This window comes from Camarhynchus parvulus, chromosome 2, assembly GCF_901933205.1.
Source record: "Camarhynchus parvulus chromosome 2, STF_HiC, whole genome shotgun sequence".
NCBI lineage: Eukaryota > Metazoa > Chordata > Aves > Passeriformes > Thraupidae > Camarhynchus > Camarhynchus parvulus.
Window position 1 is genome coordinate 42,543,390 of NC_044572.1, and position 26,562 is coordinate 42,569,951.

The window sequence follows — 26,562 nt, forward strand, 5'->3', positions numbered from 1 at the left end:
TTGGATTTCCTTAGTCCCAATAGGACAGGCTGAGGGCACTGGATGGGCTCGCTTCTCTTTGCTCTTTTCTGTTATTTATTACCCCCAGGCAGATGTGACTGAGCAGTGTCTCTCTGAGATCCTCTCAGGACAGGCATATGCTCTTGCTGTAGTTTGAAGTGCACCTTGAGCATGTGGGAGGAGGTGTTAGAGAACTTTTCTTCTTTTTCATCCGTCTTATTTTACCAGTTAGGTCTCAAAGGGAAAATCCTCACAGGCAGATATTGAACAAGATGTGTCCTGCATGTATGCTATCAATAGGTTTGCAGAGCCTCCTGTGTTTGCTTGTGGTCTGCCTGCAGGAGTGTCCCTGCAGGGCTGGGGTCTCACTCCTGTGTTTAATGGTGTGACTTCATGCCATGAGCCTTTTGGAGGGCTATGATCTGCATGTGGATCCCATTGTGGGATAAGAAATGGAAGTGTTCCCAGTCAGTTCTATCTGGTTTGCCATCTTCATGAAGCTGCTCAGCCCCCACAGGTTCAAGCTCTGCTGTGAAGGTTTGTGTAAGGCACTCACCTCCGTGAGCTTGTGTGCATTAGGAGGTTCTCTTATAAGCTCCTGGATAATTTCTGTGCCTTTGTGCTCAGGAATTACTTGTTTCCACCATAAAAAATAACTTTAGTATGAAAATACTATTCCCTGGATCTCTGAAGGAGGGCAATCACAGCCCTGTTCAATTCTAAGCCATTTGCTGACCGTCACAGCTGGGAAATTGCTTTCCTGGTGCCAAGGGAATTACTAGAAAGCACGACGAAATGCTTTCACGTCTTCAAGCAAGGGGCAATTTTTCCTTTCTCTCCTATTGTTTTCTTCTTTTGTGTGAAGTGTTCGGAGTGGCAGTGGCGTTAATGATCCTCAAAAGCAGGATTTCTAAAATGCATGTGTCCCCTCTCCCCAGAGCAGCTTGCCGCCCGTCTCCCAAGACACGCTCAGCTCCGTGGAACAGCGCGATGGTGTTTGTTTCAGTGTGGCCGCCCGTCGGGGATTTGCAGGAATACTGCAGCAAATCATCCTGCATGCAAGGCTGACCTCTGGGAGGCTAACAAATTGAGGTGAGCCAGCTGGAGCGATAGGACACTGCCGGCACACAGAGCATGCTCAGACCTGGGGGAGAAAGGTAGCTCGGGCTGCCGATGGTGCGCGGGTCACGGTGCCGACGGCTCTTAGGTGGGATTTTTGCTTTTTCTTTGTGGTGGTGAGGAAAGAAGAGGACTGGAGAGTGCTCGTTCCCCTGCAAAGCGTAGCTTTAAGGTGTCTTCTTTTTTCTTTCTCCTGTGAAAGAGAGGCACCGGATAGCATTTCCTGTTATTTAGCATCACCAGGTATGCATGCATGTGCTGAAACGCTGATCTGCCAGTGACAGTACTTCCAAGACTGAAAAGGTTGCAGATGCTCTGAATTACTGTATTTCTTTGCTGGGTGTCATTGTAACTGTGCTGTGTTTGCTGTGCTGATCACATACGGCTCTGAATTCAGTTCTGTTGGCAGTCCTGGTTGCAGTGTACTGAGGAGAGGGGGGAGGTTGGCATGTTTTCCATGGTATCTCCTCGCTCCCCCCTCATGCAAGTTCACACTGAATCCCTCCTCTGTGTGTGGGAAGGGAGTCAGTAGCTAATTTGTAATCCCACATCTTTGTAGTCCCTCTTTGTTTGACTGGGGGTTTGCTTTATCATTTTTAAACAAAAGTCTCACGGGGAAAACATCTCTGATATGGACTAAATCCTATAGGTTTGCAGAAATGTATTTCTTGCCCGACACGTGCTGCTATGGGATTACTTTTTTTTTTTTTTTTTTTACCTTCCCTTAAAAACATGCTAATGTGGAGCTTGTGGTAACCAAGGAGGGATTGTCACTGTTCTTATTGGCTGTGCTGTGCTCCGAACAATTTTGGCTCCTGCTTAGGATTTGCAGCACCCAGGAGTGGTCCTGGGCACCGTGCTGTTGGAAAGCGGGGAGAGCTCAGGCTGTGGGTGCTGCTAAGCACAGTCCCAGTTCCCAAATAACACAGCTACTCTGCCTGCTGGACAGCACAGAATGAAAGGACAGATAAAATACAGAGAGTAACAAATGGCAGCTAAAGCCCAGAGGCACAGTTGGAGTGGCTGAAGATTGTCTTCTTCAGTACTTTGGGATTTCACATCATATTCTTTTTCATTCAGTTTTGCAGCATTGGTAAATTTTCCCTTCAGCCAACCCCACTCCGCCTTTGCTTTAGGCGGACCACTGAAGTAAGGTAAACCTGCTGCTCTCTTGACACTTTTTGTTCTGACAGAGGTATCTTGTTTACAGACTAAAAGCAAGAGACCAGGCCAAAGGAGAGATTTTTTTACTCAAGTGACAGGGCTGTTAATGACAATGTAACCAGATAGGTTTCAGTGGGATACTCGGGTCAACAGAGATCAACTGGAATGAACTCTGCCTGTTAAGCTTTCGCCTCTGTCTAGCCATGGTTATTTTGAGTAGCTTGGGTTTTCATCTTTAGGCTTGGGACTCTCAGAAGGTGAACAAGACTTGAGGGACTGAGAGAAATACCTTTTTTTTTTTCTTTTTCTTCACATTTTTAGCTCATTTTCCTTACATATCTCGCCTCAAGCTTGTTTATCAAAAATGCATCTTTTTTAGGGCAATTTTCTTGAGATTTGGGATTTTGTATGGGGAAAGAATTTCATAGTCCATTGTGGATGGAGAACTTGGAAATGCAGATCTTAAAAACCCAAGAAGTACTTTTTTTTTAGATTAATACTTTTAGCTCAGCTTTGTGGCTTGTTTCTATGCATTGACTGCTTAGTGTTGGAATTTCTTTTAACCTGTTATTTTGTAGGTCAAGACAGGAGTATCAGCAAATATTAAATTAATGGCTGCTAGTCGTTGGGAAAGTCAGGTTAGATCTCTTCCTGTCCCAGCTCTCACAGACTTGGAATTTAAATGGAAGCAAACTTAGGTTTTCTATCCATGAGTGCAGCTGGGAGGTGTCCTGTAGCCACCAGTCTTCTCCTGTTCATATGGAAGGTACTTTTGCAGTAGGGACTATTGCACAGAGCCTCAGTCTCCTTGGTTGTAGTCTTGTATAGAAAGATTTACAGTTTTGCTTTCTATTCTTCACTTACATTGAACCATAAAAACTGAAGATGGACCTAATTTTGATTGCAACTATCTATAGATAAGGTTTTTATAAGATGGGTTTTTAAAATATATTGTTATATTTTGATTTTTTTTCTGAACAAAGTTCTATTTTTAAAATTCTTCGTGAGACTACATAGTCAAGATATTCTTGTTTTTCATGTCCCCTCTTTGTATCAGGCTTCAATAATGATATTTTTATCTTTAACTGCTGGGCTTACTCCTTCTACAAGAATCTGCTCTTTTCCTGTTTAAAAAGTCAGCACTTCTACAGTTGGCTGCTTTTTACAAAGAAAATGTTCCAGTATATCAATCATTCAGTGTACCATCCTTTCTTTAATGTGCTATGTACTGTGAAAGATATATGTATCTCATTAAATAAATAGAGTGAATAAGATGATAACAGCTTTTTGGGCTGTGGGGATTGACTTGCTTGTAGTTCTGTGGGAATCTGTGACAGAGATGAGAATAAAGGCAAATTCTTGGCTGCCGAATCCCAACTCCCCCTCTTTCCAATTGGGAAAGTTGCCTTCTAGCAACTTGTGCTTTGAGCCTAAATGAAGTAGGTATTTAAAACTGCATGTGTTGCATACACTGAATCCTTAGCTAAGCCTCTTCCATCAGGGATGGGAGAAAGAACAGAAGACATTTTGCAGGGGGAGTGCAAAATGCCATGTTTGCATGCTTTTCTTTTCCTGTACTGGTCCTGGAAAGCCAGTCTAGCAAGAGATTGATCCAGGGGTAGGGAGAGCTGATGGGGAAAATGTCCTCGAGGAGGGAATATCTGCACCTGCCCTCCCACTGTGTTACCCTAACAAGAAGCCCATTTCCTGCAACTCTGCCCTGACTCCTTTGCTATCCTGTGGCATGAGCAGCCCCAGTCCACTTCCAGTTGTGTTGCATTTCTGGGAACTGTGGAGATGGTTCTGTTTGGACACCCTGCCACCACTGGCAGGCTGTGCACAGGAGCTGGGCCAAAGCCAAGTTGGCCTTCATGAGGAAGCATTTCCTCTGTGCACAGAGGGGTGATGCTCTCTGGAAATGTGTCTCCTTCATGCTTTTTGGTTTTCCATTTGATGAGGCTTTTTAGCCTGCTGTAGCTATGGGAAGCTGAACATTGGCCTGGAAAATGTTGGGCAGTTGGTAACAAAAGTTCATCAAAGCCTAAAGAGACAAACCCAGCACTTCTCATTTTGTTAATACCTGCAGGAATCGGTGACCTCTCTTCAGGTGTGCTGGTTACCCTGTTCACCCTTGTTCTCCCTAATCAAGCTCTTGGCTTTTTCCCTTTGGGGGTCTTAGTAATGTATGCTTGTCTTTTTTGTAGTTGGGATTTTTTAAATGTGGATTTTGTAGCTTTTCTCCCTATTTCTTACCTAGATTGCAATTTTTAAAATGGAGAGGAGATTTGGAACACTGTCCATCATATTAATAGCTTTAGTGATTCATCCTACTGTAGCTTCACAATTAAAAAAAGAACAACAGAATTCATCTCCTAAATGAATCCAAACAGTTCTTCATGCCAACTGCCTATTAGTGGAAATTCCTCTCTCATCCCACCCACTCTGATCTCCTAGGCATGTTAACAGGAGATGGAGAACAGTGTCTCCATCTATGCTTCCTGTGTCCTTCCCACTTCCTGAGGATGTTTAATACATCAGATAACCTGTAGCTAACAGGCAGAAGGTGCTGCTGTGTCCAAACTTGCATGAGAGTGTTATGGATCTGCAAGACACTGGAGGGCTCTGCCAGAAGTGCCTGCTGAGCAAACCAGATGAATATTCCTGAAGACTTTACCTGCTCACCAGCAGCCAGTGCTAGTTAGAGGAGAAGTAGCTGAGCTGTGAGAATGAAACTGTGATGCTTTTGCTAAGTGAATGGGGGTGGAGGAAGAAAATGGGGTAAGCTTTTCATGCCTGTGAACTCTTGGAAAAAGAGTAAAGATGAGCTGACCAAAAATAGAGTGCCTCCCACAGGCTCTTAGCTGCTGGAGCAGCATCCATTGTGGCTGAGCTGCAAGCCTCAGGATGTGCTCTTAATTCCACTGCACAGTCTGGAGCTGCCCCCACACCGGTGCTTTTGTTGAACTCCCCTTGTCTGGCTCTAAGACTGCTGCCTCCTGCTCTGTCAGCATCACTGCCAGAGAAATCTGCCTCTTCTACCTGCCTCTCTCACTCTTGCTGCTCCCCTGCAGCCCACTCCTCTCAGAGTCCTCAGTGGCACGTCCCATGCACTCCTGTAGGACACCATTGCCCTCTGGCAGCCTGGCAGCGAGAAGCTCTGTGCAGCTTTTACATGCATGTCTCTTCTGCCTTGGCTCTGCTCTATCACTTGCTGTGTCTCCTGGTGCTGGAGGATGGTGCTTTAGCATTTCAAAGCAGAGAGTGAAAAAATGTCAGTCCAATCGATTTCTTTGGTAACTGGGGCATATTCCTCATGTGGAGCAGAGCCCTGGGTATCCCAGTGTCACTGGGAAGCAATAGGGTGGATGAATGTGGTAGGGATGGGAAGGAGGGAGTCTCTGGGCAGCTTGGGGGGGGTGACTGGCCTAGGGACTGCCCTCTGTGTAGAAAGAAGCAGCACAGAGCACTCTGCTCTTAAGAAAAGTAGCAGTGTGTCTGGCCTGCCACTTTTGCAAGTGCCTTTCAGTTCTTAGGATGTTCTCTGATGACACCGTGGGAGTGGCAGCTCTAGACCCATTTAGTGAGGGAGATTTAGTAATGAAAGTTTCTTTTATTGTGAAGCAGCTCTCTTCAGGTAGAAAACTAAATGCTTTCACCTTTTTCAGTGTTACCTTCTGCCTCCTGGGAAAGTTTCTTATCCCAGGTCTATTGCTGCTGACAGCACTTTATGACTGATCTCAGCTTGGGGTACTGAGGAACCAGGGGACATGCAGAGTGGTTGCTTGCTTTTAGTCCCTCGGTGCAGCCTCTCTTGGGTATGTAAAAGCAAACAGTGTTTGTTACTATTTATGCTCTGTCATTCCCTGAGGGACCAAAATTATAGTTCCTGAAGGTCTGTTTTCACTGAAGGTGTCAGATTGAAAAAAAAGTGGATGATAAAATGTGGGAAAACAGGCAAAGAATTAAGACAGTTCTCTGAGTACCTGTGAAATTCTTTCATTTCTGCCTGCAACACCCCTTCCTGTCCACATCCCGTTGTTCACTTCCATCAAAAGCAGCTTTCTCCCAGGCAGCATGAACCAGGATTTAGGAACTGGCAACGAGGACCAGAAATGAAGATGGATTACTTTAGCACTGCTAACATTTAACATATATTCCTGACACCTGGTTAGCTAAAGCACATACACCACTTCAGCTCAGTGCAGGGGAGTGAAAGAGCTGCAAGAGAGAGGAGGTAGAAGAGGGTCTTGCAGGTGATTTTTGCTAAAAAGCTGAGTTCATTCCTAGCCACTTACCAGGTATGGCCGTGGCAGAGTCTGAAATGAAAATTGCTAACCTCTGAACATTGGCTGCATCCATCAGGCTGCATCTCTGAAGTGCCTCATATGCCCCTCCCTTGGGCCTGGAGGGGAGAGAACAAATCACTCAGGGGTGAAACATTTGAACAGGCCGTTTTCAAGGAGACCTGTTTGGCTCAAGGGGTTTTAATGGTCAGCAGAGCTCCCCACCACCAAAATGCCCATAAAATGCAGGTGGCATCAGTGGTGTTTTTATGGACTGTGGGCTTCTCATGGCTTTGAAACGCCCACACATACACACTCACCTTGCCATAATGGAGTAATAAAGAAGCCATGTGGTTTTCCTTCCTCTGCCAAGTTGTTGCAACTTGCATTGACTCCGTTGAACTTGTATGTGCTTTGTTCTTCTGACCCACAGAAGTTAAATTTCATAATGCCTGCGGGCTGGCCTTCCTTTAAGAGTGTGCTTGCAGGAGAGTACTTGCTTGTTAAAGGTCTCCTCCATGAACTGATTATCAAGCTGTGCTTACAAAATGAGAGGTTTGTAGTGGAGAGGTTATGTACAGAATTGGGTGATACCATTAGACATTTTTCAAAGACAGTGAAGAAGTAAAATAAAGCTTTGAAAGTTGGTACCAATAAAATAATTCAGGATCTGTCTGCATCAAAATTTTCTCTTCCTGAAAACTGATTTGATTGCATTAGCAAAACCCGAGTGATGTACTGCTGTCCCCAGTGGGTTTCTATTCCAGGCTGTCCATGGAATAGCCATGATTGAGAGTTGCACAGCCATGAGGAGCAGCAGTCACCCCTGTTGACAGAGGAGGCAGATTGAGATGTGATGTGACAGCCATCATTTTTCTGTGCAGGCTATCTGTGGCACCTGGGACGAGACCCAGTTTAAATTGCTGTGGTGGAAACAAAGGCTAAGTGTTAGAAAAGAGTTCATCACAGTCCTTCATGCCTCTCTCAACAGAGGCTGGCTGAAGAGATGAATGAGTACTAAGAATGAGATGGAGAAGCATCTTTGGGGTATGGTTTATGGAGAATTGATCCTACCCTGATAATCAGATGACCACTCTAGGTCCCTTTCCCTTTTCCCATGGTTGAAATCAAAACAACACATTTTTAATTTGCTGCTTGCTTTTAGGGAGTTTCTAAATGAAGCAGGTTTTCAGACCATTTGCCAAAGGAGGTGAACTTCATTTCTCTTTCATTTGAGTAGCTAGAGATGGAAGTGAATTTGTTGCTCAGATCCCCACAGATCACCTCTTGAGTTTGTGTGGCTCACCGCTAGCACTCATTTCTTTTGCATTATTCGGACTCTCAGTACCTTCAGTTCTTCCTAAGATAGATTCCCCCAGGCTGTTGGGATCTCATGAGGTATAGGAATCCCTTCATTGAGCTCCATGATTCTCCATTCAATTCCAAGTTGCAGGATCAAGCTTTTAAGTTGCAGTAGCTCTTTTCAAAGTAACTCCTTTGGCAGTAGAGGAGGTGTTTGCTTTGGTCCCAAGTATGTCTGGCTAACTTCCTCCACATTGCCATATAAGAAGTGTCTCTTGGTTAAAATGCTAAAGGATGCTTGGGATGTCAGAACATGTGCTTGAGACATTTCTTTTTTTCGGTCACGGTAAACTTGCACCAAAAGAAATTGAAAATTGCTAGCTTTAAAAATGGCAGCTAGAAACAATCTAGTGAGGTAAATAGTAATCAGAAATTTCTCTTTCTGAAGGTCCCCATGAGTCATGGATGCAATTATTTACAGCCTGGCTAGCAGTGAATCTTGATGCATAATGAAAATTGAAGCCCATAAATTCTGTAGGTGAATCAATATCTCAATTGAAGTTCACAGTTGAAGTTATAATCAATACTCTGGTATAAGCCAGTAGTGTTTCTGCATAGAAGGAAAATAGTGGCAGGCTCTAACAGAAAAAGAATCAGGGAGGCTTTGGAGCAGCACAGAAAAGGTTCTCAGGTTGGAATGGGAAAATGCCAGCAGTGAAACCCTTCAAGTGCATTAGCTTATCATTTGTATAAGGGCTGACTGTGCTGTGCAAGCCAGACTCTCACTAAATGAAGGTCTGATTGCTTTAATGACACATCAGTTCTTCTCACAAAGAGCAGAGCTCTCCTCTCTTCCATGCCAATATTTCTTTTGGAAGACGATGGCAGTTCCTAGCCTTTGATCCTGGATTGCAGCCAGAGCAACACCCCAGTGACTCGGGATTCTCCCTCAGGGCAGTCCATAGACCTGCGAGTCCTTCCCCCACCCCTGGATAAAATGAAATTGAATGTGATGTTCACTAGTTCACATTGCACACTGGAGTGTAGCAAAATCTGTGCTGGCAGTACTCCTGGAGCTATTGCTACAGTGAAGGTGAGGGCACCCTGAGTGCTCTCAGCCGTGCAGAGCGGGAGGAGGAGCTGGGGCTGAGTGCTCTGCAGGTGATTGCACTGCTCTGTTTCCTCTCACTGTGGGAGTGGTCTGCAAAAGGCAGAGTGATCCAGAGTCACAGAGAATGTACTTTTCTTTCTAGCAGATCTTCATAGAGCTCATCCTTAGTCTTTTACATTCTCTTCTTCAAAAGCATAGAAATGAAAATGAGAGAGGAGCCTTCCTCCCAGTAGAGCAGCTCCCAGTTCTATTTGCTTTATATTTTTTTACAATTCTGGGGAGAGCTTTGTCACTTTTTTCTTCTTTCCCCTCATTCCCTGGAAGGGGAAAAAATTACTGAAAGAAGCCTAAACTCTCTTGAATAGTCCATAAAATATGATTTGTGGTGGAGCTGTAAACCTGATGTTTAAAGGTTCCTCTCGTGTTTTATTTTCCACAGGTCTTTGCCCTCACCATGTCCAAGAGTGTTAATGATGTGTTCCCTCTCCATTGCATTCCCCACCTGCCATCCTGCTAGGATCTGAGTACAGAATGAACATAGCAGCTGTGTTCAATGCCCTGCTCGTGTCCATCCTCGCTGCCGTGCTGTGGAAGTACATCAAACTGTGCGATCATGCCGCCATGGTGGAGGAGGAGCTGGTCCTCATGCGCCAGTCTCAGGAGCTTTCTGAGGCTCAGGTTGACTACCATGCAGCTCTGCAGGCCCTGGTGGAGAACGGTACCAGGATGGTGTGCACTGGCAGGATGCACACCGACCGCATCTGCCGCTTCGAGTCCCTCTGCTACTCCACCGAGGCTGAGGAGTTTGTCTACTTCCACAGCAATTCCTCCGTCATGCTGCCCAACCTGGGCTCCCGGAGGTTCCAGCCGGCTCTGCTCGACCTCTCCTCTGTGGAAGACCACAACACCCAGTACTTCAACTTTGTGGAGCTGCCAGCTGCTGCGCTGAAGTTTATGCCAAAGCCGGTCTTCGTTCCTGATGTGGCACTGATTGCCAACAGGTTCAACCCAGACAACCTGATGCACGTCTTTCATGACGACCTCCTCCCCATCTATTACACCATGCAGCAATTCTCCGATTTGGATCTGGAGGCACGACTCTTCTTCATGGAAGGGTGGAGTGAAGGTGTTCACTTTGACCTCTACAAGTTACTGAGTAACAAGCAGCCGCTCCTCAGGGAGGAGCTTAAATCCCTGGGCAGGCTCCTCTGCTTTACCAAATCCTATGTGGGACTATCCAAAATCACCACCTGGTACCAGTACGGATTTGTCCAGCCACAAGGGCCAAAGGCTAACATCTTGGTTTCTGGTAATGAGATCAGGCAGTTCACCAAATTCATGATGCAGAAACTGAACATCAGCTTGGAGGAAAGCTCCAGTGAGGAGTACATCGTAGTGTTCAGTCGGACAATCAACAGACTTATCCTAAATGAGGCAGAACTAATCCTGGCTCTTGCTCAGGAGTTTCAGATGAAAACCATTTCCGTCTCTCTGGAGGAGCATTCGTTTTCTGACATTGTCCGGTTGATCAGCAATGCATCCATGCTGGTCAGCATGCATGGGGCCCAATTAGTCATGTCGCTCTTCCTGCCAAGAGGGGCCACCGTGGTGGAGCTCTTCCCATATGCTATCAACCCCGAGCACTACACCCCCTACAAAACCCTGGCAACCCTTCCTGGCATGGACCTGCACTACATTGCCTGGCAGAACACGGCCAGGGAAGACACCGTGACCTACCCAGACAGACCCTGGGATCAGGGTGGGATCGCTCACCTGGACAAGGCTGAGCAGGAGCGCATCATTAAGAGCACGGAGGTGCCGCAGCACCTCTGCTGCCGCAACCCCGAGTGGCTGTTCCGTGCCTACCAGGACACAAAGGTCAACATCCCGTCTCTCATACACGTCATTAGGCAGACTGTGAAGTCCAAGCCCGGACCCAGGAAGCAGAAGTGGTCTGGTAGCCTCTACCCTGGCAAAGTGAGGGATGCCAAGTGCCAGGCCTCTGTCCAGGGCACGAGTGAAGCTAAACTTGCTGTGTCCTGGCAGATCCCCTGGAATCTGAGGTATCTCAAGGTCAGAGAAGTAAAATACGAAGTGTGGATACAAGAGCAAGGGGAAAACACTTACATGCCTTATATATTGTCCCATCAGAATCACACCTTCTCAGAAAACATTAAGCCCTTCACGATATACCTGGTGTGGATACGCTGCATCTTCAACAAAAACCTTCTGGGACCTTTTGCAGATGTGCTCTTGTGTAGTACATAACCCACTGCACTACCTGTACAGCTCTAACCTGCTCTCCACTCCATCTGTGGTTTAAAACTTCTCGTCTTGTAGTTTGTAGAGGGCTGAAGAGGACTAGACTGTACCAGTGCCTAAGTGTCCATTTTATTGCGCTGCACATGTATTCTTACAATGGTATTTATTTCCAGTGAGTGTTTGGGAAAAAAAAAAAAAAAAAGAGAAACCTGTGTTCTTCAGAGTAACTTCCAGAGGTTAAATTACATGCTGAATACATGTAATTGAAAACAGAATGGAAGTGAATTGTGTGTACCTTGGTCGTGATTTAAATTTGTTCCTGTTGTGTGGTGACTATTTAAGCACAGCGTTAAAGCGCAGTTAATTCCATGGCTAAGTGGGCAATTCTCATCTGCTTTTTCACTGTGAGTTTTATTTTTCCGTAACTCTTGACTGTAACTTTGAGTTCAAGATTTTGTACGAGAGCCTTCATTAAACTGCTATAAACCTCCTCAATACTTTTTTGCCTTTTATTATTTGTCAGAAGCATTACTGTGATAGATTTGTCCATTGCTGTGATAAAATGTGCATCTGTAGCTTCCTCTGTTTGTATTTTGACTGAAGAGAATGACTACAGACTACAGCTTCATGTTTAAAATCAGATTTTAATCCACCCCTATTGCAAAAGGTTGTAGTAACAGGTAAGAGGTAGAAGGGATGGAGTAGATGAAATAATTTACTGTGTTTTAAGAGTTTTCATTTTGTGAGTTACATACAGGTGTGTGAGAAAGGAGTGGGGTGATTTGGGAGAGCTGATAGGGAAGAGATTGCATTTGTAGCAATCTGCTCAAGAAAATCCTTTTTTTTTTCTTTTGTGTGTGTTTAATCAGAATAATCAGTTGATAATAGCTACTGATAGGTACATGCTTTGCTGGGGAATAGGCAGGTGGTGGCAAGGGGAAGCTTTCTGCGCACAGGTGTTCCTGGATGTTGGTGGAAGGAAGCAGAGTCAGGCAGGAAACAGGTGGGTGTGCCAGGGAATTGGGCTGGCCACAGAACGTGGCAGGGATCAGGCTGATGACACTCACGCCTCTGTTACTCCGGGGGCGGAGTAGTTTAGTTTAGACTTAAATTTGTTTTCCCTGAGATCAGAATCTGGCTTCATGGCACGGTAAGACACTGACTACTTTGGACCTGATCTTGCTCACATCTGCTTTAGCTGGAGACCCTAAATGGCACTGTCTTTGAAAAATGGCTCTGAGTCACAAGTGCAGTTCTTGAGGAGGGGAAAAGGAAAGGGGCAGGAGTGTGAGATGTTTCCCTGACAGATATTAGCATCCTCTATAGTTTATAACCAGTGTTGAAGCAAAAAGAAAAGTGCTTTCTTCTCCTTTCCCTCCCAGTCCACACCTTCCTCCCAAGGTCTGGATGAACATTTGAAGAATAGGATAAATGTCTTGCTTTCTGGGTTGATAGATGAGCATCTCAAGGCAGGATTATAAATATGGGTTCTAAAGAGAGGGGGACTACAAATGGATGTATAAATTTGGACAAGAAACAGAAGGATTGAAAAATGAGCAAAACACAGCACAACATCGGACCTTTGGGCAAGTGCCGCTTCTGTAAATTCATTTTCATTATGTCTTGCTTTGTTTTCAAACATGTTTATGATTTAATGGAGGGGAAGAAACAGAACATGAGTCCCAAAGTCTGCATTTGCTTTGCAATTGTAACCTTGTCAACTAATGGTTTTTGCCTTGATATTTTAAAGGGGCACAGGAATATTCCCATTGTTGTTTTCTTGGGAGAAAATGGGCTTCTTGCTGAAGTGAGTGTTTGAGCTGTGCCCCAAAGTCTCCATGTGGCTGCACATTCCACACCATATATGTCAGAGCTGAGGTGAGAGAGATTTCCTAAAAGCTGGCAGTGAAAGCAAGCTGCTCAGGGAAGCATCCAGGACCTGTGGCTCCCCAGGAACTTGCTGGCAGATGAGCTCCCATTCACAAAAGGGTTTTGCAGCAGTCCTGCATCCCCACATCCATTCAAACTGAAGCCCTGTGGCCAGTGGCCATCCTGCTGGCTCTTGCAAAGGTGGTATTGTTGGTATCCTATGGTAGTGAATGAGTCTGCAGACATCTGAAATCTGGTCAGCATTCATTTTGTATCAGCTCTCAAAAATAATTTTCTTTGAGTGTGTGTTCTCCTAACCATTGTTCATCCTCAGCAGGATATTGATCTGCTTGTTGCCTTCCTGCCTGCTTTTCTCTGTGCCTTTTGTAGTAATCCTATGCCTGTAATTTATAGATCATCCCATTTCACTTAAAATTAGTTCCATATGATTGCAGATTTTATAACATTTGCAGATTGGTTACAGCCCATTAACTATTTTCTTCTCATATCCTAATGACTAATCAACAAAATTGGCTACAGAGCAATGAAGTATCATATATGTGGGTTTCTGTGCTCTTTACTCTGGCATGAAACAATCTCTTGTGTTCAGAGAGAGACTCATTTTTTCCAGAGGATAATCAAATGTGCTTTCCAAAAATGTGCATTCAGGTTCTGTCTTCCTCATCAGTGTTGTGAGTACTTTATGAGGTGGAGAAAAAAAAAAGAAGGGCTTTTTTCTTTTCAAATTCTCAAATAGCTGAAGTTGTGCTGGTGATGTTGCCATTTGCCTCCAACACCTGTCCAGTGTGAAAGTGTCTGTGCTGGCACCTCACTGCTGTACCTGAATTTCTCCTCTGCCAGAGCACACAGCAGTGAGAGCCCCTGGTGCAGCCTGTGGCTGTCATAAATTGGGCACTGTAATGTTATGCTGATTTATACTACCTCAAGAACTGCTCTGGAGTGCTGGCATCCTTCCAGAGTAAATTTTCTTTCTTTTAATAACTTTGCCATCAGTGCTTTGCAGACCCATTCCATTTCTTAGACCCAGACCTCCCCTGTCCCATGGGCTCTTTGTTTCCCTTGCTCCTTTCTGTCAATGCCACTTCTTGATGGATCAGAAGGAATGTTTGCCTGGCATCATTTAAAGTTCTGTCCTATAGTGAATGCAGACTCTGTGCACAGGGGCTGAGGCTGCATCTCTCTTGTGTGCAGGAAGGCAGGACTGGAGCTGGATTAGTCTGTTTTTTTCATTGTGTGAGTATGTGGGGCTCCTTTTGACAAGTTGCTTTGTGCAAGAGACTTGGAACTTCTACTGCTGCACCATTTGTTTCTGCTCCCAAAGGGAATACATTATGCTCTCCAGTGCTGTCTGTCCACGCTGTCCTGGAAGAAGAGCTGGGATTAAATAGTAGATTAAAATTGAATTGTGGCTGGGATTAAATCCTGAACCCTTTGGGGGCAGTGCAGGATGCTGATCTTGAACTCGCTGCTGCTGGCCTTGTCCATGCTTGCAGAGATGGAACATCCAGGAGGGTTTCCTCTGGCTGCAGTTTCATATCTCCTTCTAAACAGCCCAAGTGCAAGCACCAGCCAGTGGCTGTGGGAGGGCTCTTACTGACGTGTGAGGATGGAGAGGAGCTGAATGGAGGGCTTGGACCTGTAAGGTGTTGGAGCAGGAGCTGCAGGTTGCTGGTAATGCCTCCGTGGGCTGGTTGCAGCACAGGTTGGTCACCCAGGGTGGGTTTTACAGCTCCAGAAGGTGACTGGAGATAGTTAATCAAAATACTTGGGTCTGCAGAGTTCAAACTGAGATGTTTCTGTCTCCTTCCTCTCCCCTCCCCTGATTCTTTTCTGACAGATCCTTTTCTTAAGGAAATTGTAACTTAAGAGCAATAACTTGGGACTTTGCAAAGTACCTTTCTTGGCTTTATCACCTCAATCTCTAAGAGCTAAATACATTATTCAAGGTAAATGTATGACAGGATTATTTGTTAAAACTGTCTGTTGATTTTTAAAATTTTTATTCTTTCTTCCATTTCAAGCCACTTTTTGCTTCCATCTCTTAGGGCTTTGCATGTCCAGCACTCCATGGGTGTCTTTTGTCCCAAGACACCAACACCTCACAGGACCCAAATTAAGTGAAGACACTCAGGATATTATTAATTTCAACACCCTGTAGGCTGTTGGTGTAGATGGCTCTGGGACAGAGGCACATTTGCTGCAGGGGGACTGGCAAGGGCCCTGACACAAGCCTTGAGCCTCCTCAGGGCAGGGGTTGGTCCACAGCAAGGAGGTTGTTGCTCTCTGGGACCCCTGGGTGAAAGGAGCCCTATAAGCACACCATCATTTAATTTGCATTGAACAAAACAGTGACTTCAGCATCTTTATTGCTGTATCTCTTCTGCTGAGCTGTATAAATAGCAGACTTATTTCTGTCATATTTTTGCTTCTGCTGTCTGTGCTGGTGTAAGGTAGGATTGGTTTAGTGGATAAAAGAGCACTTAATTTTCCCCTGCTGGACTTGGGGTAGGCACACTCTTGGAATGGCTTTCAGTGTGATGACTGACAGTCCATCTGTGCTGTGGGTGGTATGAGAAGCATCACCATCTGCACGTGTGTGAGGCACATCACCGTCCTTATGTAAGAGCAGTCACCTCCCCCAGCGTGTCCCTCCTGAGGGGCTTCCAGCCAAACCCTCTGCTGGCATGGGGCTGGCTGCAGCACAGAGAGCCATGCTGAATTTACACTGATTGAGGGCCTAGCCCTGCTTGTCACCCTCTCAAGTCATCCCTTCAGAACGTGCTGATTACTAAATTAATTGTTGGCACATTCAAACAGATGCATGGAATAGCCTCCTGTTTGCTCTGAATAACTTGGCAACCATCTCCACCTTTAAATGCTGCTTAGTCCTGCCACTTTCCAACGTGCTGCCTTTAAAATTTCATTGAGTTTGCCTTTGTTGGGTGTGCATTCAAACAGCTCGCTCCAATTGCCTGATTTCCCTTTGGGTTAGCCGTGTCCCTGGATGCATAATGCAGCATCCACGACAGATCCACTCAGGGTAACATCTCTGTTCCCTGCCCTAGGGACTCCCTGCTCCTTTGTCTCTCCTTGCTTTAGTGTTATCCTGGCCTCTAGCAATAGCCAGCCAGCCTGTGGGTGAGGTGATGGAGGAGGGACAGTCTGCAGGCATTCCAAGCCCAGACGCATTGCTGTTTTCCCACTGTGGGTTTCCAGCAGTGTTGTCCTGTGGATGTTGCTAGCAGTGTGATGCTTTTGTGATGAGTCAATTCCTCCTGCTTCTTCAGTCCACCCAGCAAAAACCTGCCAGGGCCCTGTGGCTGTCCACAAATAGGTACTGGGGCAGCAGCTGCTCTCTGGGCTCCCATGGATCTCCTGCTTTGGGGTGATTTCACCCCAACCAGAGCTGGGTACTGCCTTTCCCCACCTGCCAGCCCCAGGGGCCAGGTCTGCTTGTGGGGTGTGACAGACCTGGGTGAGGAGACACAGCCTCAGGCTGCAGCTCAAGCTGCCTAGAGGGGTACAGGCACTGGTGGCCATCTGGCTGAGGTTTTCATGAAATGTGTGTGGTTTTTCGTGGGATTCTCACTCCAAGAAACATGGAGGAGAGGGAGGTGGCATGTGGGGGAGCAATCTGGAGTGAATTACTGGAAGATCTCTGTTTTTTAGGTGAGACATCAGTGGAGGACTGTAGATCAAAGCCTTTTGTTTTGCTGTTTGTACAAGTCCTCATCCCAATCCTGCTCCTCTGTTTCGAGGATTTATATCATTCTCCATTACTTTATCCTTTTTATTTGCTCTTCTCTAGATTCCGTCTTCTGTTTTGCCATTAGAAGATGAAAAATTTGAGCTGGGTTTATGCAGGGGGAGAGCTCCATGAGCAAACACCTATGTGTGTGCAGCTGTGGCTGGGAAGGCCCTGGCGGCAGCAGTGCTTCTGCAGGACAATGGAAGATGAGTGCTACCCTCCATCTTTCATAAGCATTCTTTTTCATCTCTCTCTCCGACAGACAAAGGTGCTTTCCTCCACACATTAATACTTGTCAGTTTAAGAGCCAGACAGCTGTGAAAAATCTCTTTCCTTTCTTCTTCCTCCAAATTCCTTCCTCAGGATGGTGATGGTGCTTCAGAGGAGCAATTAGAAATGCTGTTTGCTTAGAGGGAAGAATGGGATTCAGTTGTCTGGGAGTGAGAGCTTTGGATGCTTTGGGTTCTTGCTCTTTTCCCACCTCTCACTTGCCAAATTTTGGGCAGGGGGTGACTCTGTAGAACATCCTCTGGTTATTGCTGATGCCTGGAAGGTGCTTGTCCTTGGAGAAGGTGGAAAAAGAGACATTGCTGCTGCAGCTCCAAAGGGCCAAACACCACAGTTGCATGTCCCAACTGCTTTTGTGAGAAACATTTTGTTTCTCTGACAACTTTTTTCTTCCTCCACAAAAAAAAAAACCCAACCAAACCAAACCAAGCAAAACAAAATAGCAAAATTCTATTAGGGAGAATTTTTGATGAAATATGTAAATTCCAGAGCTATCTTTCCACTCAAAACTGGTTTTGACACAATTTTCAACAATTGATTAGGGTCTGGCGGGGGAGGTTCTGATTAGACAGTGGTTTATTTACGCCATTTTCCTTCTCCCACGCTAGAGGAAGGGCTGGGAAATTGGTGGGGCTGACCTGATAGTGCCTGTCTGCAGTGCAGAATTTGCAGTGGAAGTCTCAGGGCAGCCTTTTCCTCCCAAAAATTGTGCTGCAAAGCTGGTAGGCAGGAAGAAAACTACCAAAGAGCAATTAGCTTCATTCTCTACATTGCACGTTTGCCTTCTAGGTGTCATCACCTTTCTGAGCAAGGACCTAATCTGAGTGTTCTCCTCAGGAAAAAAAAATCCAACAACTTAAGTCTCACAGCCCATGTTTGGGAAAACTCTGACCAGCAGAGGACACTTCCTGTAGCAGTGGTGTAGGGAAGGGGGGCAGGTGTGTAACACCAGGCTGTGATGGACACAGCTGCTGATGTGGTTTTTCCCGAGGTGAGCACCACTGCTCTTACCCTGCTCCTGCTGAGTTAATCCTTATCCCATGAAAAGCAAGAGCATATTGGTGGCCACTTTGATGCATCCTCACCAATAGCTCAGATGAGGGCCACCTAGGTAAGCACCACACATAAATAAGCTGCACAGTTCCAGGCAAGGGTTTTGGCTCTGCTTTCTCAGCTCTGTTTCAAAGCAGTAGCATTTCAGGGGAAGCCAAGACCCACAAAATGACCCATGTGGAGCAGTAGTACACCTCGGTTTGGGCTGCTCCAGGCCAGACAAGCCATTTGCCTGGAAACTCTCTCTGCTTGGTGGAATTAAAGAGTACCTTACAGCCAATCCCACATGATCTGTAGGAAGATCAGATCCCCATTATCTCAGGTTTCTGTGGTTGAGATGACCCCCGAGGTAGTAGAAAGTCTTTTTTTTCCCACAACCAGTCCCACAACCAAAGAAGTCAAGATTTGTCAGTTCTGCTTTTCAAGGTTGTTTATTTTTTTTCTTATCTATTACATTCTTTCTCTGACCTGCTGAAATCTGTCCAGCAGGTTGGCTTGTGGCACAGCGACTGCCCTTGGGGTGGTGTTATCTTTTTATACTACAAACTACATGTATTTTATTTACAATAATTTTCCAATACCTATCACCCATGTTAGACAGTTTGTCTCTACTCTAAACCAACCAAAAAATGTCAGCATCCCAGCAGATGGAGGTCAAGAAGAAGGAGAAGAAAGACAGGACATGCCCAGATTCCTCCATCTTGCCTCTTGAGCCCCCATTCTAAAACCCCAAAATTCTACTTTTTTCACCCTGTGACAAATTCACTGTCATTCTATTCAAACTCTCGTGGCTTGTAAATCTTCACACAAAGTTGGTAATTGTTTCCATGGATTAAAATCAAAGGCACAGGTGTCTTTGACTCCATGCTAGGGTCTCTGAGCCCCCTGCCAGGGTCTCGAATCACCCAGGGCAGCCAGAGGAATGTCCTGGGTCCCAACACTATTAGGTGATCAACAGCTTCAGGAGCCAGCAAACATGCCTGAACACAGCCAGGTGCAGTCAGTGCATCCAGCTGCAGCTGCATGGAGCTTTTCCCTTTGGATCCCTGTTCTGCTCTGATAGCTTTTCTCATACCCTTTGCCTTCATGCAAACAACCACATGGGTTGCAGCGGAATAAACAAAAATCAAGTCCTTGAATGTCATGGCTTCCCAGGAAAGGGACCAACGTGGAGCTCCATGTGCAGCACTGCAGGCACAACCTCCTTTGCTGGGGCTCTGCCCTAGTGGGGGCTGCAGCCACCTGCACTGCCTTGGGAGCCTGCCTGCCTTTGCATGGATATACAGCAGCAGGGGAAGTCTGGCTGTCACTGTAAAAGGGATCCATTTATTGTTTAACTCTGAAGCTGCCTGACTCACAGGGGAACCTGTTCCTCTCCACAGAATCTAAACAGACTGGAAATGCATGCTTTTAGACTGGAGTGTTTTGAAACGCATTAAAAATGCAAACTATCCATAAATGCGAACTGATGCAAATTATCCATAAATGCAAACTGATTGCAAACCTGCAGCTTGAAGCAGAGGCAACAAGAAGCATAACCCCAGTGCAATTTATTTTAAAATGTTTTGTCTGTTTCCATTTACAGCATTTAAATAACCACACTGGTGCCTCTACGCCTACCTGCTGTGCACCTGCTGCTACCCCAGCCCCGCTGTCCAGCTGCCAAGAGCTCCAAATATTTCAGACCTCGAAGTAGAGTGTTAATTTTGAACATGCTGCCTACTGGAAGCCATGGTCCTACAGCACACCAAGCGATGAGGCTCTGGACTGCTTTACTGAGCTTGATTTAGTTGCTTGAGACCAGACATCACCAAGACCAAGTTGCCATTGTTCACTTGGAGGTGTGGCTCGGGGTAAATAATTTCCCAGTTTAGCTAAGAAGGCAGCTCCAACTCTGCCAGAGTAGGATCCCACATGTGATGGCAGGCTTCAAAAGAAAATGCTGCTGACAGTGGGCTCACTCTATTTTCCCATTATCCAAGCTGCATCCATGGTGACACCAGGGTGATGCTCCAGGGCTGAGGCTGGGAAAGAGCAAGGGGGTTGGCACATGGTGGTGGTTTTCATCTGGTGTCCCCTGCCAAGCCCACCAGGTCACCCTGTCCCTGAGCTGTGGGCCATTTTCTCCTCAGTTAACTCACTCCGACAGTTCCAGCTGGTCCCAAGCCATCCTAATTAATGCCACATTTTCCCCATTTTTCTCTGGCTCTCAAACACGTGCCCAGGCTCCTGCCAGCTCCCATCAGCCACTCCCCTGTTGCCAGCAGAGTAGCAGCAAGCCAGAGAAGGGACCAAGTGGGCTTGCACCAGTGGTGCAAGGCCAGGCTTTGCCAGGTCTGGATGGGACTGGTGCGTCACTTCCCACCTCAGAAGTTTGCTCTTGGACTCTTTGCAAGAGTGGGATTAAAGCCTCTCTGCATTTGGTGGCAGGTTCCCTGTCCTCTTCCACTGTTTCCTGGCCAAGTCAAAGAACCATGGAGAACCTGTGGGTGTGCTGGCATTGCTTTCCATCATTTATCAGAGTTGTTTCAAGCTCTCTACCCAGAGAGAGGACCTCTGCCATGCAAGAGGGTTGTCTCAGTGCAGCCACCTGCGTTCCCCTTTATTCTCCAAATTTACTTTCTTCCCTCCCATCCTCAGAGACAGTACAATGAATAAAAAAAGACACCTGATGAAGGGTTTTCTTTGAGGAGACTGCAAAAAAAATTGTGGAGCATAACTGGTTTTGCTCTGTTTTGCTAAAATGAAGATAAAAGTCTGTCCAAACTCATTCCACACCTGGAGTTGAGAGCTGCTCGAGGACTTCTCTGCAGGCATTCAAAGACCTGATTTATGACTACCAGATTTTAGGTGAAATATTTTGTTCTACCTGATAGCAAAAGTGAAAGATTAAGCCCTTCAAACTCTGTCTCTTCCCAGGCACATTGAGGAAATGGACATATTCCTCTCACGTTTGGGGCTGACATTTCAACGTCGAGTTCACTGCTTGGGTTTAAGGATTTCTTTGGCATCTGGGTGGGATTTTATTGGGGTTGAAAGACAGAGCTTGTGGTGTTTTATTAGCTGTTTCTTTACCTATGAAGGAAACATCTATCGTTTATTAGTTTAAGAGAAGTACAAATGGTACATTGAGCTCTTGTTAACTTCCCCCAGTGCTCCAACACAATGGCGACTTAATCTCAGTGTAGGGTGCTCTCTGCAGCTGGAGAAGATTCCAAAACCATGGGGAAAAACACCATGCAAACCTCCATCCCCTTGGGCAGGAGAAGCCTGTGACAGAGATGTTGCAGAGGGACTGTGGACACTGGTGGTGGGATCTTGCAGAGTGTCAAGTAATTTTGACTAATAGCTGAATATGTTAAAAAAAATAAAGTCTGTATCTCCTCGTGGATAATTCACAAGCAGTAAATCAAACATTGTTTTGCTGGGAACATCTTGCCTTGAACTTTTTGCCACATGTATTCTGTGTATGTTGCCACCTGGAAGCTTAGTTGTGTTCATGTGTTTGGTGCCAACATCTCTATAAAATCCAAGGAAAATAAGAGCTCTCTGTGAAGAGCCAGAGAGCTTTTAAAAGAGGAATGCTTTACAGAGGAACAAAATACAGCATTGGAAAGACATCCAGCAGTTACTTCTTCTCTCAGGCTAGTTATAGTTTAAAATTTATTTGTTATGGGAATAGTGAAGTTGGACCCCAGCTATTAATCCAAACCAGAGGGAGAGTGTTCAGCTGAGAAATATTTTCCTACCTGCCAAACTTCCCCCAACATGTAGAAAATCTGTTTCCCTGCTCGTGCAGTTGAGTTTAGCTGTATTTGTGTCTAAAGGGACCTATGATTTTTTAATTTCTCAGCGGGATTTAATATTCAAATTCTCTTCCTTTGCAGAGGAAGAAAGAAAGGAGAAATCATGGTGCTTGTGAGAAGGACCACAAGTGCAGGATCTCTTGGGGGGACGTAGCACAGAGTCAGCCTTGGTGAGGGCTCCCTGGGCTCCAGGGAGGTGATGAACCACCAGCAAGGTGGAGGTTCCAACATCCTCCAGACAACACAGTCTCACCTGGAAATAGGTGTGATCCCTCAGTCCCAGCATCCTCATGACTGAGACTGGGCTGAGCATCTGGGTCAGGAATAAGGATTTGGAGGGAAAATTAGGGAATAGGAAGACAACAGGACTTGAATCCTTTTGCCAAAGGATTTTCATTTATTTGATTCACCTGGAAAAGCTGCAGCAGGCTCATTAGAAACCAGCTCAAGAATTGGTTTAATCTGCAGTCTCCTTTGCTCTTCTGGAAAGGGGCTGTTCCACCTCCTCCCCACTCCAGCCTAGTTCCCCAAACACTACCTACACAACAGAGATGGGGGTGGTTTTTAATGTTTAAGTTAACTGTTTTTAAAATATTTATTCATTACATGTCTGTTGGTGCCTCATTAGGGTGTTGGCTGAATGAATTATTTAATCTTTAATGAAAAAAGATGGGGAATATTTTCTCTTCCTATCTAAGTGCTGATTAAAATGAATCCCAGCACTGGGTGGGGGGAGGCTTATGCAGTGGAGCCTGGGCTCTCCCCATTAGCTGGGTACCACACTTCCCCTTATTAGCCCATTTTTGCAAATAAGCTTTGATGCCCTTAGTTCCAGAATTTGCTCATCAGACACCTCATGCCAGCCTCATGCCCAAACCTTTAGAGACCTCCAGCCAAAGCACCTCCATGGAGATTTCACACAGAGCAACTCCCTGAGTGTGTGTAAGGGGCAGGAAGGTGGGGGACCAGGGGGCATTTCCTTTACTGATTCCCCAGTAAATGGTTTCCACACAAGCCATGCTGCCTTTGTGCCCTCACCCCGTCCAGTTCATCAATGTGTGGCCCAGCTGCAATCTCCACTGCACTGCAGAGGTGGGGAAAAAGATTTTGCACAAAATGAACGATGGCTGCCCCAACTCGTGTGAACCAAGGATGCAGGTTTGCTTCTGCCTCATGTCAGAAGATCCTGACAGGAGGCACCTTTCTTCTCCTGCACTCTTGCAAGAGCTTAAACTCTAATGGCATCACATTCAAAAAATTAATGGTGGCATCATTATAACCATTAGATTTGGGGTTTGATGGGCTGACAGGACTTGACTCGTCCCAGGATATGACTGCTGTAACCATCCTCGTGTGATATGGTGATGCACAGCCTGGGAGGATGCACTTCTTCTGTGCAAAATGGCAGAGGTGAGTGACCTGGGACAGCTATGAGGAGCCATCCTGCCTGGCAAATCTCCTTTTTGAGGATGGAGGAGAAGGGGCAGAGATTTGTTTCAAAGCTTCCAGCAGGTAATACTGGGCTCCGTCTGCTCTGGCCCTGCGAGTTCCTCAGGGTCAAAATTTGGCAATGCCAACCAATAAATAACCATGTTTTTAGAGGCTTTGCTAAGTTCTTTTTTGTAAAATAAGTCCACAGAGGCTGTGCACAAAAGAGCTGTATCTCCCCAAGGACAGGCTGTGATCAGCCTTGCCATTTGTGCTCAGAGACTATTGCCTTTTTAATAAACCAACATGATTTTATGGTATTGTTTCCATACAAGGAAGAAGAAAACAAATTATTGATTCTTTACTCACAAAGAGGTTGCTTTGCAGCCTCCCTGTAATACCTGCAATGATTTTGCAATATATAATGATTTGAAAAAGGGACAAGGACAGTTCACCTATGCTTGTGACCATCCTCAGCAGTGCACTTTTATTGTTGTAGGAACACACGGTTTGCCTTACAGACCTGTGTAAGGGCTGTACAAGACCAGACAGAGTCAGATCTTGTGCCATTTCCCTCCCTGGCTCTCTCCCCCACTGCCCACTGCAACCTAGTGCAGCAGCCCTTGGAACAAACATGTTATCCACCAGGCAAGCTGGGAATCAGGCACTGCTGGAGGAGACAGCAACTCCAACACCAGCACCTCTGCAATCTGTGCCTTCAGTTTTCATGGAGCAAAACTTGGAGGTGCCTCCCTTGGTCCTGAATCATTGGTGTCCTTCATTTTGGGAGCCTCTGTGCCCACTCTGGATGCAGATATGCTGCAGATCAGCGTGCTGGGGAGGGAGGTCAGCTGGGAGGTGAGAAACAGACCTGCGCTTACCTGATCAATTCAGGCATGGCCTAAGCTATTTTCCACCCACAGCCAGGAAATCTGTGAGAGGGGAAGAAATTGGATTTCAGCCTCCCTGGTATGAAGCTGGAGCCCTAATCACTAACCTATCTCAGAAATGTAAATTTTGCAGAGTAACTCCTGCAGACCTGGTTTGCAGCGCTCAGCTGGAGACAGAGCTCTCCCTGAGATGATTAAAATCTGATTTACAAGGCACGGTGGACAGATGGCATCTGTTTTCTGCAGTCAGTGGTCCCTACAGAATAAAAAGAGGCAAACTTCAAGGCCATAGCTCTGCAAAGACAGAGAAATTATTGTCCATATCCATGCGGGTGCCTGCACTGACACATCTGCTCCCACCAAGCCAGCAAGGTACCTGCTTACCCTCCTTCTCCTGCCTCTCAGCAGCCAAATGTTCCCTATTTCCAAGCCTTTCCCTGCCCCACATCCCCTGGAGCTACTGTGAGGGCAAGCCAGGAGGTGGGCAAAAGCAATTACAACAGAGGACAGCGCCTGGCTGCTTCGTGGAGTGTACAAGAGGCAGCTCCAGCAGGCAGGGGCAGGGAAGGGATAATGCTGCAGGCAAAGGAGGTAGCATCTACCTAGAGCAATCAAAATGCCTCGGGAAGATGAGATCTTTTAGAAAGGTGAGTGATGCAAAAGCATCCCCAGGAGGGAGAAGCAGGGAAGCACTGAGCAGGTTTTCCCTCTGCACAGCCTGGGGCCAGGCTGGAATGGAGCCCCAGGATGTGAAGCCGCATTGCCCACCCAGGGGCTGTCACCACAGAAGCACGGCTGTGCCTTTTTGGAGCTTTTTTTCCCCACCTCTTGAACTGTGATCAGGCTTGAGAAGGCTATGCCCAGCTGAAGTAGAGACGCCTCCCACATGTTGGTTGTTTCCTGTTTCTGGAAGAGGAGTAAAACTAAAGGCAAGGAAGAGGCTGCAGCTGATTTGATGCCCCTGCACTGGCACTTAACCCTCCAGTTAAGCTCCTCAGCAAATTGCTCTGGCCTTTGGTGGAAGCCTTTGATCTCTGCCCTCTTAGCTCACAATTTTGACTCAAATGGGCAGGATGAACTCTTCCTGAACACCTAATTATGGCTCTTCCCATGTGATGCAATGTTTCATGCTCAGACAGTAAAGTGTCTGACCTAACCTGTCCATTCTGTGCATAGATGTTGTGCCACCTCTCCCCCACACTCCAAATCAAGTAAAACCATGCTGAATTGCCTTAAATTTAATATAATCACCAATTCCCTGCTTCCAGACTATTTACTGTTGGCAAGGAGCAGAGCTGGCAAGACCCTGGTGAACTGAACAAAAGCTATTAAAAAAGATTTGTCCCAGTTGTGGCAAATCTCAGCCTCCTGGTATCTTGTTGGCACCTAGATGTGCTTCCTAGAAGCCCAAATCTGCAGCTCAGCTTAGCAGATCCCTTTCCCCCCCCAAGATTTAACTCAGAGGAGTCAAGAACTTGTTTCAGGGAAGGTCAAGGCAATAAACCTCCAATTGTTTATGTACATAAAGAGCCCTGGGATGTAACACGCTTTGCTTACTCCAAGCTTTCCCAGATGCCCAGAATGGGAAATTAAAAAAACAAATGCATGCAAAAATACAGCAACATTTACAGTGTAGCCTGCACCACTCTATCCACTCACCTCATCCTCAATAAAAGGACATCCCTGCTTAGATATAACTAAACATTAAATCCAAGGGAGGAAAATTCACTCAAAAAGCAGGACTGGAAGAGGTGGTACCACAGCTGCTCAAGCAGAGAGCCTGACCAGCAGCACCATCGAGTCAGCATCTCTAGTGATGCTGGGTGTGGCCCAAGGGAATAAAAACTGCCTCAGCTCAGAGGAGGAGGAAATGTGAGGCAGGTCCTTCAGTCAGGAGTGAAGCAAAAACCCAGGGAAATTCCCATGGTGATAGTCTGGGGGTAGAAAACTACTCCTGTCTGGGAGAGGCTGTTCCATCTTTGGCTTGCCTTGCTTACAAACCAGTGGATTCCAAAGCCCCAGAGCATGGTTGGATTTGTGTTATCTGCCACTTGGATGCACACAGCTCTAGGAGATGTATCCTTTTAAAATCCATCCCAGGGACAGCTGCAGGGCCCATTCAAAATATCCTGAACTTTATGAGCTCTCTGGAACAGAGACAATCCTACCAAAGCAGCAGCTATCCAAAATATCTCTAGGGAAAAACTCCTGGACTTGA

The 26,562-nt window shown here is 46.1% G+C and overlaps 1 protein-coding gene across 5 annotated transcripts in view; it reads left to right on the plus strand.

Annotated features, from left to right (window-relative positions):
- Nucleotides 1-11,736, plus strand: part of POMGNT2 (protein O-linked mannose N-acetylglucosaminyltransferase 2 (beta 1,4-)) — a 32,083-nt gene extending 20,347 nt beyond the window's left edge. For 2 of the 5 annotated variants that reach the window (XM_030944002.1, XM_030944003.1), the window contains exons 2-3: nucleotides 939-1,092; nucleotides 9,419-11,736. In XM_030944002.1, the coding sequence (XP_030799862.1) occupies nucleotides 9,511-11,247 (1,737 nt within the window). In that variant the 5' untranslated portion in view covers nucleotides 939-1,092; nucleotides 9,419-9,510 and the 3' untranslated portion in view covers nucleotides 11,248-11,736. Of the gene's footprint in view, nucleotides 1-938; nucleotides 1,093-1,146; nucleotides 1,363-2,107; nucleotides 2,274-9,418 lie in introns of those variants that run through there. The other 3 variants (XM_030944004.1, XM_030944005.1, XM_030944006.1) reach the window with 3 other exon arrangements.
- The last annotated feature ends 14,826 nt before the right edge of the window (nucleotides 11,737-26,562 follow it).